Source organism: Oncorhynchus kisutch, linkage group LG26 (genome assembly GCF_002021735.2).
Source record: "Oncorhynchus kisutch isolate 150728-3 linkage group LG26, Okis_V2, whole genome shotgun sequence".
Classification (NCBI taxonomy): domain Eukaryota; kingdom Metazoa; phylum Chordata; class Actinopteri; order Salmoniformes; family Salmonidae; genus Oncorhynchus; species Oncorhynchus kisutch.
In genome coordinates this window covers 51,288,164-51,302,780 of record NC_034199.2, presented here as the reverse complement: position 1 = coordinate 51,302,780, position 14,617 = coordinate 51,288,164, and the positions used below count along the sequence as shown (strand labels likewise).

Genomic DNA, 14,617 nt, shown 5'->3' with positions numbered 1-14,617 from the left:
ATGTTGTTGTTTTTTTATATTTTAAAATATTTTCTTGGTCAAGTTTTGGCTTTTTCAAGAGAGGCTTTATTACTGTCACTTTCAGTGAGTATGGTACACATCCAGAGGATAGGAAGCAGTTTATTATGTTCAACATAGGAGGGCCAAGCACAGGAAGCAGCTCTTTCAGTAGTTGGAATAGGGTCCAGTGGGCCATTACTGTTTTTGTGAATGTGTCAAAAGATACAGGATTAAAGACTGTAGTGTCTCCATTGATCCTGGGTCCTGGCAGTTCTGTGCAGACTCAGGACCACTGAGTTGTGGAGAAATACTCTGATTCCGGCAGGGTAACATCACTAGGGAGGATGCAAACAGGCCTAACAAAATCATCAAGAAGACTGGATCTACCATCGGCACCAACCAGGATAAACTAGAGCCCATGCTGGATAAGTTGGTCCTCAGAAAGATTAGAACTATAGAGGCCAACACTAGCCACAGTACCTGGAGCATCACAGTGATTTCACCACCACTAGTCAGCCCCTCCACAGTACCTGGAGCATCACAGTGATTTAACCACCACTAGCCACAGTACCTGGAGCATCACAGTGATATAACCAACACTAGCCACAGTACCTGGAGCATCACAGTGATTTCACCACCACTAGCCACAGTACCTGGAGCATCACAGTGATATAACCACCACTAGTCAGCCCCTCCACAGTACCTGGAGCATCACAGTGATTTAACCACCACTAGCCACAGTACCTGGAGCATCACAGTGATATAACCAACACTAGCCACAGTACCTGGAGCATCACAGTGATTTCACCACCACTAGCCACAGTACCTGGAGCATCACAGTGATATAACCACCACTAGTCAGCCCCTCCACAGTACCTGGAGCATCACAGTGATTTAACCACCACTAGCCACAGTACCTGGAGCATCACAGTGATATAACCAACACTAGCCACAGTACCTGGAGCATCACAGTGATATAACCAACACTAGCCACAGTACCTGGAGCATCACAGTGATATAACCAACACTAGCCAGCCCCTCCACAGTACCTGGAGCATCACAGTGCGATGGCAGACTGATTCATTTTACCCAGGGCCAAAACAGAACGTTTGTGCAGATCTGCAGATCCTTCTTACCATTTTTTTAAAACTCCATTGATGATGTGCTGCTTGTAATGTCTGTGTGTCCTTGTTGTGTTTTAATGGTGTATGGTGTATGGTAATGTACTTGGCCAAAAGTATGTGGAACCCTGTTCGTTTAACATCTCATTCCAAAATTATGGGTATTAATATGGAGTTGGTCCCTCCTTTGCTGCTATAACAGCCTCCACTCTTCTGGGAAGGCTTTCCACTAGATGTTGGAACATTGCTGCTATAACAGCCTCCACTCTTCTGGGAAGGCTTTCCACTAGATGTTGGAACATTGCTGCTATAACAGCCTCCACTCTTCTGGGAAGGCTTTCCACTAGATGTTGGGACATTGCTGCTATAACAGGCTCCACTCTTCTGGGAAGGCTTTCCACTAGATGTTGGAACATTGCAGCTATAACAGCCTCCACTCTTCTGGGAAGGCTTTCCACTAGATGTTGGAACATTGCAGCTATAACAGCCTCCACTCTTCTGGGAAGGCTTTCCACTAGATGTTGGAACATTGCTGAGGGGACTTGCTTCCATTCATCCACCAGAGCATTAGTGAAGTCAGACACTACAATGTTACTATTTTTTTTCTTTCTGCCGGAGGAGGTCCTACAGATTTTTGTCCAAATAAAATGTCCGGGTTGAAACGAAGATGTTGCTAAACATGTTGTTCCTCTTCTTCTTTGAGTTTTTATTGGCCGACTGCAACCAACTAACAGGTACATACACCGCCCCCTACTGTATTGGAGTGTGGGGCCGGTCACAACCTATCTATATTCTCTTAATAACTGACCCAAAAATGTAAAAAACAATTATAATAAAAAATGTACTCTTCACTAAAGAACCTGGGAGGCGGAGCCTCTTCATGCTCCCTGTAACATTTCTGCTATAAAGTCCTGGAGATCTAGAAATCTATTTGCCACCTTCACAATGATTGACTAGTGCAATTTATTTAAGTCCACCTTCTTCACTGTTAGTGTGTCGGGATCCTTCTCGTGTATGGCCTTCACTGTGGCACATCCACTGGCATCTCATCTCTACTATTTTCACTGCCTCCACATAGGAGACCTGCTGGATGGCCCTGATCCACTGTAACCTCCATCCGTCTACGGCACTCCGGGAACGTGATTCCCATCACAATTACAACAACATTCATCTGACTCTTCAACTAATACATATTTATTCCTTCAACAAACACGTGCCAGGTGTCCAAACACTGCAGCGGCTTCTGGACATATCGTCTCACTCTCATATAATACGAGCTTTATATACATTGTGATAACCATTCCACCAAACAGTAAAACCGGTTTTTCTCCTTCTTTCCGTGGATCATTTAATTCAATCGGCGTGCGTCTACCACTGCCCGAATGTTATCCCTAAAACCACACAGCCTCTATGTCCAACGAGACGCCAGAGATGACACCTTTAACCGGTGCCCCAATCTGAAAACCACAGCGTTCCACATCATACGTCGCCGTCGAGCCACAGAGCGTTCTCTTTTTATGCTTTTGACACAAAATCAGCATCATTCCGCTCCGGGTCACTCTAACCGATTCCACTTTTCCCAGTTCGTCCTTCACCATATTCGAGACTGCAAACAGGTCACCCCCCCCCCCCCCAAAAAAACATCCTTGTTTGTGAATCACACTCCAACTACAAACTGCTGTTCATTTCCAACTTTCCAGTCCCCATCGTCCCCTCATTCTCACCAAATGTATATCGCACAATGCTTCCCCCATTGCTTCTCCAAAATAGGAGCTCTAGAAAGATTCTAGATTTCCCAACTTCCTCCTCACTTCTGGTAAACTTGTTAAATACAGAGTTTGATTGAAATAGTTATTAAGAGTGAAACATTTGGCAGGAAGCCAAGTAGCAACAAACAATACAGTAGTACGGAGACAACGTGGAAGTGCGTTGTGTCACCAGTCATGTGATTCGTCCACTGAGACAGGCTTGTTTTTGCCTAGTGTAGACCTATAGCAAAAGATGAAGGGTTTTCTTACCTTGGAACTCATTGGCCTCTATGATTTGATCCATCGCTGTCATCTCACTGCGTATAATGTGATCATCTGAAACATAAAATATGTTAATCCTGGTATTCTTGTACTATGAAATGTTGAGTAATATGTTTGTTGTTTACCTGAATAACTTTTGGGGAACCTTTTGGAGCTCACTGAGGTACTCTACAAAATAGAGAGAAATATAATTGTCCTTTTTATAAAAACTCTACATTAAACAGTTTGGGTACAACAGGTTTAACTTGCACTAGTGTTTACCTGAGCAGGTATGGCCCAGGTACAACAGGTGTAAACCACCATGGACAGCAGGGAAGACACAGTCAAGTCCATCATGGGAATCAGGAAATGTTGAGTACTGCTGGCATCAGCCTTATATACAGCAGCTTCTTGGGATGACTCTAGAAAGTATCCATTATAGTGTTTAACAACCTAATTGTAGAGCCTTCAACCTGTTGTTTAACATAACTACAGGTATTCCTGTTTGGGGCATGGTGGGATACACCTCGCAAACATCAACATCATTCAGCACTGTAGCGTCATGTCTGTCGACATAATGATAATGACTCCAGCTTTGGAGTGTTATATTTAACCAACAAGGCCAGAGGGGGTGTGGTATATGACCAATATACCACGGTTGAGGGCTGGAGTGGCTGGACACAGCCCTTAGCCGTAGTATATTGACCATATACCACAAATCCCAGAGAAATATTATTGCTATTATAAACTGGTTACTATAGTAATTAGAGCTGTAAACAAGTCGTTTTGTGTCATACCCGTGGCATATTGTCTCATATACTGTACTACAGCTTTCACCCAATAAACATCCAGGGCTCGAACGACCCGGTTTATAATATGCATTAGGTGATAATTAGCTGAAATTAGATGTTTGATTTAGTGCTGCAGTGGAAACATTCTTTGGTTTGTTCTTTACAACACAGAGATTTACAACACAGAGGGAGGGAGGGACATACATGGGAGCACTTGCGACAACATAGCCATAGGTTATTGAGCAGACCAGTAACATAATACAATTTAAAATATGATATTCTGTTCTTTTGAAATACAATTAATTCGTTTTTTTGTTTGTTTGATGCTAACAAAATAATACACATTTCTTGGTGATGGTGTAGAACACTTGAATTATGGTTGAATTTGTGAAATATTTGTACATATTTACTGTTTATGGTTTTATTTACAAAATATTTTAATATATTCACAGATTGTACTTTTATTTGTGAGTTAACGTCCAATATACGCACGGATCGTGGTAGGATAAATATACAGATCTACCTCAGTAAAGGTATGAACTAGGAAATGTGATCTGTCAACAAGTAGATAAAGTGAGGGGTACAAATACACAGTAATAAATAATAGCAGCAGTGATAGTAGTGAGTGTGTGTGTGTGTGTGTAAACTGCAGGCTAAAGTTAAATCCTGTATCGTAATCGTTCCTCTTTCACCCCAGCTGACAAACTAACCCTGATTCAGATGACCACCTTCCCATGCTAGATTACAAAGACATAATTTATAGATCGTCAGGTAAGGGTGCTCTCGAGCGGCTAGATGTTCTTTACCATTCGGCCATCAGACTTGCCACCAATGCTCCTTATAGGACACATCACTGCACTCTATACTCCTCTGTAAACTGGTCATCAAATCAAATAAAAATAAAAAATATTAGCTGATATCTCAAAGTGCTGTACAGAAACCCAGCCTAAAACCCCAAACAGCAAGCAATGCAGGTGTAGAAACACGGTGGCTAGGAAAAACTCCCTAGAAAGGCCAATACCTAGGAAGAAACCTAGAGAGGAACCAGGCTATGTGGGGTGGCCAGTCCTCTTCTGGCTGTGCCGGGTGGAGATTATAACAGAACATGGCCAAGATGTTCAAATGTTCATAAATGACCAGCATGGTCGAATAATAATAAGGCAGAACAGTTGAAACTGGAGCAGCAGCACAGTCAGGTGGAAGTTGAAACTGGAGCAGCAGCATGGCCAGGTAGACTGGGGACAGCAAGGAGTCATCATGTCAGGTAGTCCTGGGGCATGGTCCTAGGGTTCAGGTCAGTTGAAACTGGAACAGCAGCATGGCCAGGTGGACTGGGGACAGCAAGGAGTCATCATGTCAGGTAGTCCTGGGGCATGGTCCTAGGGCTCAGGTCCTCCGAGAGAGAGAAAGAAAGAGAGAAGGAGAGAATTAGAGAACGCACACTTAGATTCACACAGGACACCGAATAGGACAGGAGAAGTACTCCAGATATAACAAACTGACCCCAGCCCCCCGACACATAAACTACTGCAGCATAAATACTGGAGGCTGAGACGTCATCTCTGTATACCTGTCGCCTATTTATAAAACCTTCTTAGGCCTCACTCCCCCCTATCTGAGATACCTTCTGCAGCCCTCATCCTCCACATACAACACCCGTTCTGCCAGTCACATTCTGTTAAAGGTCCCCAAAGCGCACACATCCCTGGGTCGCTCCTCTTTTCAGTTCGCTGCAGCTAGCGACTGGAACGACCTGCAACAAACACTCAAACTGGACAGTTTTATCTCAATCTCTTCATTCAAAGACTCATGGACACTTACTGACAGTTGTGGCTGCTTTGCGTGATGTATTGTTGTCTCTACCTTCTTGCCCTTTGTGCTGTTGTCTGGGCCCAATAATGTTTGTACCATGTTTTGTACTGCTACCATGTTGTGCTGCTGCTAGGTTGTGTTGTCATGTTGTGTTGCTACCATGCTGTGTTGTCATGTTGTGTTGCTACCATGCTGTGTTGTCATGCTGTGTTGTCATGTTGTGTTGCTACCATGCTGTGTTGTCATGTTGTGTTGCTACCATGCTGTGTTGTCATGTTGTGTTGCTACCATGTTGTCATGTTGTATTGCTGCCATGTTATGGTCATGTTGTGTTGCTACCGTGTTGTTGTCATGGTGTGTTGCTACCATGCTGTGTTGTCATGTTGTGTTGCTGCCATGTTGTTGTCATGTTGTGTTGCTGCCATGTTGTTGTCATGTTGTGTTGTTATCATGTTGTGATGCTGCCATGTTGTGTTGCTGCCATGTTGTTGTCATGTTGTGTTGCTGCCATGTTGTTGTCATGTTGTGTTACTGCCATGTTGTTGTCATGATGTGTTGCTACCATGTTGTTGTCATGTAGTGTTGCTACCATGTTGTTGTCATGTTGTGTTGCTACCATGCTGTGTTGTCATGTTGTGTTGCTGCCATGTTGTTGTCATGTTGTGTTGCTACCATGTTGTTGTCATGTTGTGTTGCTACTGCCATGTTGTTGTCATGTTGTGTTGCTGCCATGTTGTTGTCATGTTGTGTTGCTACCATGTTGTTGTCATGTTGTGTTGCTGCCATGTTGTTGTCATGTTGTGTTGCTGCCATGTTGTTGTCATGTTGTGTTGCTACTGTCATGTTGTGTTGCTGCCATGTTGTTGTCATGTTGTGTTGCTACCATGCTGTGTTGTCATGTTGTGTTGCTACCATGTTGTTGTCATGTGTTGCTACTGCCATGTTGTTGTCATGTTGTGCTGCTACCATGTTGTTGTCATGTTGTGTTGCTACTGCCATGTTGTTGTCATGTCGTGTTGCTGCCATGTTGTTGTCATGTTGTGTTGCTACCATGTTGTTGTCATGTTGTGTTTCTACTGCCATGTTGTTGTCATGTTGTGTTGCTACTGCCATGTTGTGTTGCTACTGCCATGTTGTTGTCATGTTGTGATGCTACTGCCATGTTGTGTTGCTACTGCCATGTTGTTGTCATGTTGTGTTGCTACTGCCATGTTGTTGTCATGTTGTGTTGCTACTGCCATGTTGTTGTCATGTTGTTTTGCTACCATGCTGTGTTGTCATGTTGTGTTGCTACCATGTTGTTGTCATGTTGTGTTGCTACTGCCATGTTGTTGTCATGTTGTGTTGCTACCATGTTGTTGTCATGTTGTGTTGCTACCATGTTGTTGTCATGTTGTGTTGCTACTGCCATGTTGTGTTGCTACTGCCATGTTGTTGTCATGTTGTGTTGCTACTGCCATGTTGTGTTGCTACTGCCATGTTGTTGTCATGTTGTGTTGCTGCCATGTTGTTGTCATGTTGTGTTGCTACCATGCTGTGTTGTCATGTTGTGTTGCTACCATGTTGTTGTCATGTTGTGTTGCTACTGCCATGTTGTTGTCATGTTGTGTTGCTGCCATGTTCTGTTGCTGCCATGTTGTTGTCATGTTGTGTTGCTGCCATGTTGTTGTCATGTTGTGTTGCTACCATGCTGTGTTGTCATGTTGTGTTGCTACCATGTTGTTGTCATGTTGTGTTGCTACTGCCATGTTGTTGTCATGTTGTTGTCATGTTGTGTTGCTACCATGTTGTTGTCATGTTGTGTTGCTACTCCCATGTTGTTGTCATGTTGTGTTGCTGCCATGTTGTTGTCATGTTGTGTTGCTGCCATGTTGTTGTCATGTTGTGTTGCTGCAATGTTGTTGTCATGTTGTTCTGCTACCATGTTGTTGTCATGTTGTGTTGCTACTGCCATGTTGTGTTGCTACTGCCATGTTGTTGTCATGTTGTGTTGCTACTGCCATGTTGTTGTCATGTTGTGTTGCTACTGCCATATTGTGTTGCTACCATGCCATGTTGCTACTGCCATATTGTGTTGCTACCATGCCATGTTGCTACTGCCATGTTGTGTTGCTACTGCCATGTTGTTGTCATGTTGTGTTGCTACTGCCATGTTCTTGTCATGTTGTGTTGCTGCCATGTTGTTGTCATGTTGTGTTGCTGCCATGTTGTTGTCATGTTGTGTTGCTACCATGTTGTTGTCATGTTGTGTTGCTGCCATGTTGTTGTCATGTTGTGTTTCTGCCATGTTGTTGTCATGTTGTGTTGCTACTGTCATGTTGTGTTGCTACTAACCATGTTGTTGTCATGTTGTGTTGCTGCCATGTTGTTGTGATGTTGTGTTGCTACCATGCTGTGTTGTCATGTTGTGTTGCTACCATGTTGTTGTCATGTTGTGTTGCTACTGCCATGTTGTTGTCATGTTGTTGTCATGTTGTGTTGCTACCATGTTGTTGTCATGTTGTGTTGCTACTGCCATGTTGTTGTCATGTTGTGTTGCTGCCATGTTGTTGTCATGTTGTGTTGCTGCCATGTTGTTGTCATGTTGTGCTGCTACCATGTTGTTGTCAGGTTGTGTTGCTACTGCCATGTTGTGTTTCTACTGCCATGTTGTTGTCATGTTGTGTTGCTACTGCCATGTTGTTGTCATGTTGTGTTGCTACTGCCATGTTGTTGTCATGTTGTGTTGCTACTGCCATGTTCTTGTCATGTTGTGTCGCTGCCATGTTGTTGTCATGTTGTGTTGCTGCCATGTTGTTGTCATGTTGTGTTGCTGCCATGTTGTTGTCATGTTGTGTTGCTACCATGTTGTTGTCATGTTGTGTTGCTGCCATGTTGTTGTCATGTTGTGTTGCTGCCATGTTGTTGTCATGTTGTGTTGCTACTGTCATGTTGTGTTGCTGCCATGTTGTTGTCATGTTGTGTTGCTACCATGCTGTGTTGTCATGTTGTGTTGCTACCATGTTGTTGTCATGTTGTGCTACTGCCATGTTGTTGTCATGTTGTGTTGCTGCCATGTTGTTGTCATGTTGTGTTGCTACCATGTTGTTGTCATGTTGTGTTTCTACTGCCATGTTGTTGTCATGTTGTGTTGCTACTGCCATGTTGTGTTGCTACTGCCATGTTGTTGTCATGTTGTGTTGCTACTTCCATGTTGTGTTGCTACTGCCATGTTGTTGTCATGTTGTGTTGCTACTGCCATGTTGTGGTCATGTTGTGTTGCTACCATGCTGTGTTGTCATGTTGTGTTGCTACCATGTTGTTGTCATGTTGTGTTGCTACTGCCATGTTGTTGTCATGTTGTGTTGCTACTGCCATGTTGTTGTCATGTTGTGTTGCTACTTCCATGTTGTGTTGCTACTGCCATGTTGTTGTCATGTTGTGTTGCTACTGTCATGTTGTTGTCATGTTGTGTTGCTACTGCCATGTTGTTGTCATGTTGTGTTGCTACTGCCATGTTGTGTTGCTACTGCCATGTTGTTGTCATGTTGTGTTGCTACTGCCATGTTGTGGTCATGTTGTGTTGCTACCATGCTGTGTTGTCATGTTGTGTTGCTGCCATGTTGTTGTCATGTTGTGTTGCTACCATGTTGTTGTCATGTTCAGGCTATTTTATACTACTATAACTATAACCAGTCACCAGCTGGAGACACAAAACCTACGTTCTCATGTTCAGGCTATTATATACTAGTATAACTATAACCAGTCACCAGCTGGAGACACAAAACCTACGTTCTCATGTTCAGGCTATTATATACTAGTATAACTATAACCAGTCACCAGCTGGAGACACAAAACCTACGTTCTATAACCAGTCACTACCACTACCACTACTATAACCAGTCACTACCACTACTATAACTATAACCAGTCACTACCACTACTATAACTATAACCAGTCACTACCACTACTATAACCAGTCACTACCACTACTATAACCAATCACTACCATTACTACTGTAGACACTACCACTACCACTACTATAACCAGTCACTACCACTACTATAACCAGTCACTACCACTACTATAACCAGTCACTACCACTACTATAACCAGTCACTACCACTACTATAACCAGTCACTACCACTACTATAACTATAACCAGTCACTACCACTACTATAACTATAACCAGTCACTACCACTACTATAACCAGTCACTACCACTACTATAACTAGTCACTACCACTACTATAACCAAACACTACCACTACTATAACCAGTCACTACCACTACTATAACTATAACCAGTCACTACCACTACTATAACCAGTTAACGTAAACTCACCCCATTCCATACAAATGTGCGTAACCGCGACATTCAAACGAGGCTACAAAGAAAACGAATGGGACAGTAGCGACTGTGTTGACGTCAAAATTGGGGGTGTGAACTAGGTTTCTATTCAAGCGTCGACATGGTAATGGCTCTATAGTATTGGGGAAAAGTTGAAAAAAACGGACCCTCCGTTACATCGTGTCATGTCGTAACGTACAGCACACATAAAGCAACTATTTCTGTCTTACAATCTCTCTCCACCAGGTGTAGCACTTCTCTCATCCTTTAAAAACAAGACATGGACAGTGACGGGGTAAGGGGGGGATACCTAGTCATTTTTTGCTTCATCATTGCATGCGATCATCATTCTCAAAGCCGCTGTTTACTTCTAAGATCTCTTTAGCACCGCCCTAAAAATCATCCCCTTTCAATCCTCCGGGACAGAGCCATAGGAACCACCTTTACCAGCTTCATCAATATTCCTCACTGTGACATGAGGGGGTCACAGTCACCACACAGGTGATTTGACTGACATGAGGGGGTCACAGCCACCCCACAGGTGATTTGACTGACATGAGGGGGTCACAGTCACCCCACAGGTGATTTGACTGACATGAGGGGGTCACAGTCACCCCACAGGTGATTTGACTGACATGAGGGGGTCACAGTCACCCCACAGGTGATTTGACTGACATGAGGGGGTCACAGTCACCCCACAGGTGATTTGACTGACATGAGGGGGTCACAGTCACCCCACGGGTGATTTGACTGACATGAGGGGGTCACAGTCACCCCACAGGTGATTTGACTGACATGAGGGGGTCACAGTCACCCCACAGGTGATTTGACTGACATGAGGGGGTCACAGTCACCCCACGGGTGATTTGACTGACATGAGGGGGTCACAGTCACCCCACAGGTGATTTGACTGACATGAGGGGGTCACAGTCACCCCACAGGTGATTTGACTGACATGAGGGGGTCACAGTCACCCCACGGGTGATTTGACTGACATGAGGGGGTCACAGTCACCCCACAGGTGATTTGACTGACATGAGGGGGTCACAGTCACCCCACAGGTGATTTGACTGACATGAGGGGGTCACAGTCACCCCACGGGTGATTTGACTGACATGAGGGGGTCACAGTCACCCCACAGGTGATTTGACTGACATGAGGGGGTCACAGTCACCCCAGGGGTGATTTGACTGACATGAGGGAGTCACAGTCACCCCACGGGTGATTTGACTGACATGAGGGGGTCACAGTCACCCCACGGGTGATTTGACTGACATGAGGGGGTCACAGTCACCCCACAGGTGATTTGACTGACATGAGGGGGTCACAGTCACCCCACGGGTGATTTGACTGACATGTGGGTACGCTCCTTTGAATTTCATCAAGTTGACATTCAGTGATCCGTGGGAACCTAGACTTCTCAGTTTTCTGGTTCCACAGCAAATCAATGGGTGTGGATGGTACTACCAACATCAGATGTCGCCCTCCCTTCCCAGACAAGCTGAAGATACCTCTCCCCACTTTTTTATTTTTATTTTACCTTTATTTAACTAGGCAAGTCAGTGAAGAACATTCTTATTTTCAATGACGGCCTAGGAACAGTGGGTTCAGCCTGTTCAGGGGCAGAACGACAGATTTGTACCTTGTCAGCTCGGGGGTTTGAACTTGCAACCTTAAAGTTACTAGTCCACTAGGCTACCCTGCCGCCCCAGTAGGGCATGAGCCAGATCCATGCAATGCCCTATCACTGCAGGGCCAATGGGTTTAGTTTTCCGCCTTAGGAGTAATGGTTAAAGAGCTATTAAAATTTGAATTGTCACTACAGTATGTTGACGGTCCCTAACTGCTGTTGGTGGACGTGAGGAAAACAACAGGTGAATATCCGTTGACTATCCAACCTGAATCTGTCTTTACCTCGGTTAATTGTTTTCTGGAAATGTGAAGTGTTCCCAGGATCCCACATGTTAATCCCTAATCAGTTGGATACGTTTTTATCTGAATTTATTTCTGTAGGCAAACGGGAGGTTGTGTCACTTAGCACTTGTGTTTGTAGGGAGTAGTCCGAATGCAACTGAGTAAATAGTACAAATGGGAAAACTAGAGTCAAAGCAAATTAACATTTCAAGACAACAATAAAAAATTATAATAATCTGGACAAAATGTATCTTCTCCTTTCAGGCAAAACACAAAGCACATTACGTCATCTGTTAGAGTATTCAATTACAATTACTCACGCCCATGGCCATCCCTATTATGGTTCCCAATGTGTAGCACTGAAGACCTGAACCGGAGGATGGTGATGGCGACGTAGACAGGAGGAGTGGGTGGGGCCCTGTTGGAGCTGGAGCCACGGAGGCTGAGGAGGGCTGAGCTGGTCCAGCAACTGGAGGGGATTAATAGGTAATCTTATTGACATTATAAAGGATATAAGCCTAATAGATGTATTTATTATTTTACCAGGAAAGACGCTTGAGGTAAGACACCTCCTTTTTTGTACTCTGTGATTGAGGTTGTTTTTAGAGAGTTTTCACTGTCTGATGAAGGTGTGTGATTGTCAGGGAAAATGGAGGGTTAGTAGGGTTCTTTAACAAGTAAACAAGTTAAAAACAGATTTTGTCCTCAGGTCACAGGGTAAAGGATCAAAGAAGAAACTAAAGGATTTAGATAAAATCCTAAATCTCCTAAGACATGACAGCTCTGCTTGTAGCTTCTAAGACATGACAGCTCTGCTTGTAGCTCCTAAGACATGACAGCTCTGCTTGCAGCTTCTAAGACATGACAGCTCTGCTTGTAGCTCCTAAGACATGACAGACATGACAGCTCTGCTTGTAGCTTCTAAGACATGACAGCTCTGCTTGTAGCTCCTAAGACATGACAGACATGACAGCTCTGCTTGTAGCTCCTAATGACAGACATGACAGCTCTGCTTGTAGCTCCTAAGACATGACAGCTCTGCTTGTAGCTCCTAAGACATGACAGACATGACAGCTCTGCTTGTAGCTCCTACGACATGACAGACATGACAGCTCTGCTTGTAGCTCCTACGACATGACAGACATGACAGCTCTGCTTTTAGCTCCTACGACATGACAGCTCTGCTTTTAGCTCCTACGACATGACAGCTGTGCTTGTAGCTCCTAAGACATGACAGACATGACAGCTCTGCTTGTAGCTCCTAAGACATGACAGACATGACAGCTCTGCTTGTAGCTCCTAAGACATGACAGACATGACAGCTCTGCTTGTAGCTCCTATGACATGACAGCTCTGCTTGTAGCTCCTAAGACATGACAGCTCTGCTTGTAGCTCCTACGACATGACAGACATGACCGCTCTGCTTGTAGCTCCTACGACATGACAGCTCTGCTTGTAGCTCCTAAGACATGACAGCTCTGCTTGTAGCTCCTAAGACATGACAGCTCTGCTTGTAGCTCCTAAGACATGACAGCTCTGCTTGTAGCTCCTAAGACATGACAGCTCTGCTTGTAGCTCCTAAGACATGACAGCTCTGCTTGTAGTTCCTAAGACATGACAGCTCTGCTTGTAGCTCCTAAGACATGACAGCTCTACTTGTAGCTCCTAAGACATGACAGCTCTACTTGTAGCTCCTAAGACATGACAGCTCTGCTTGTAGCTCCTAAGACATGACAGCTCTGCTTGTAGCTCCTAAGACATGACAGCTCTGCTTGTAGCTCCTAAGACATGACAGCTCTGCTTGTAGCTCCTAAGACATGACAGCTCTGCTTGTAGCTCCTAAGAAACTTTTCAGTATTGCGGTTTTTGTGTGTGTTATTTCTAACATTATTAGTCCAGAGAGACGTCAGGGCGAGGATCTCCTTCCAGAGAGACGTCAGGGCGAGGATCTCCTTCCAGAGAGACGTCAGGGCGAGGATCTCCTTCCAGAGAGACGTCAGGGCGAGGATCTCCTTCCAGAGAGACGTCAGGGCGAGGATCTCCTTCCAGAGAGACGTCAGGGCGAGGATCTCCTTCCAGAGAGACGTCAGGGACTGTAACATACTCTGTTTCACGGATTCAAGGCTCTCTCTGGATATACTGTCCCGGTCCATACAACCAGCTGGATTCTCAGTTCATTGCGTAGACAGGGATAAAGAACTCTCTGGGGGAAAAAGAAAAGTGGAGGTGTATGTTGCGTGATTAACTACTCATGGTGTGATTGTGGTAATATACAGAAACTCAAGTCCTTTTTTTCACCCGACCTAGAATACCAATCAAATGCTTGACCGTATTACCTCACAAGAGAATTCTCTTCGGTTATATTCACAGCCGTGTATATTCCCACTCAAGCTGATACCACGACGGCCTCAAGGAACTACACTGGGCTTTGTGCAAACTGGAAACCGTATATCCATCCTGAGGATGCATTTATTGTAGCTGGGGATTTTAACAAAGGAAATTTGTGGAGTTCTATCAACACATTGACTTTAGTACTCGCTTAGGAAAAACTCTAGACCACTGCTTCCTACAAGGCCCTCCCCCGCCCTCCCTTCGGCAAATCAAATCACAACTCCATTTTGCGCCTCCCTTCCTAA

At 44.5% G+C, this 14,617-nt stretch overlaps 1 protein-coding gene across 3 annotated transcripts in view; it reads right to left on the bottom strand.

Moving 5' to 3' along the window:
• hce2l2 (high choriolytic enzyme 2-like 2) overlaps positions 1 to 14,214 on the bottom strand; it is an 18,836-nt gene extending 4,622 nt beyond the window's left edge. The window contains exons 1-5 of one of the 3 annotated variants that reach the window (XM_031806127.1): positions 13,868 to 14,214; positions 12,302 to 12,450; positions 3,413 to 3,552; positions 3,277 to 3,319; positions 3,140 to 3,205 (exon numbers count right to left, since the gene is read on the bottom strand). In XM_031806127.1, coding sequence (XP_031661987.1) covers positions 3,140 to 3,205; positions 3,277 to 3,319; positions 3,413 to 3,487 — 184 coding nt within the window. In that variant the 5' untranslated portion in view covers positions 3,488 to 3,552; positions 12,302 to 12,450; positions 13,868 to 14,214. Of the gene's footprint in view, positions 1 to 3,139; positions 3,206 to 3,276; positions 3,320 to 3,412; positions 4,640 to 12,301; positions 12,451 to 13,867 lie in introns of those variants that run through there. The other 2 variants (XM_031806128.1, XM_031806126.1) reach the window with 2 other exon arrangements.
• Positions 14,215 to 14,617: the final 403 nt, after the last annotated feature.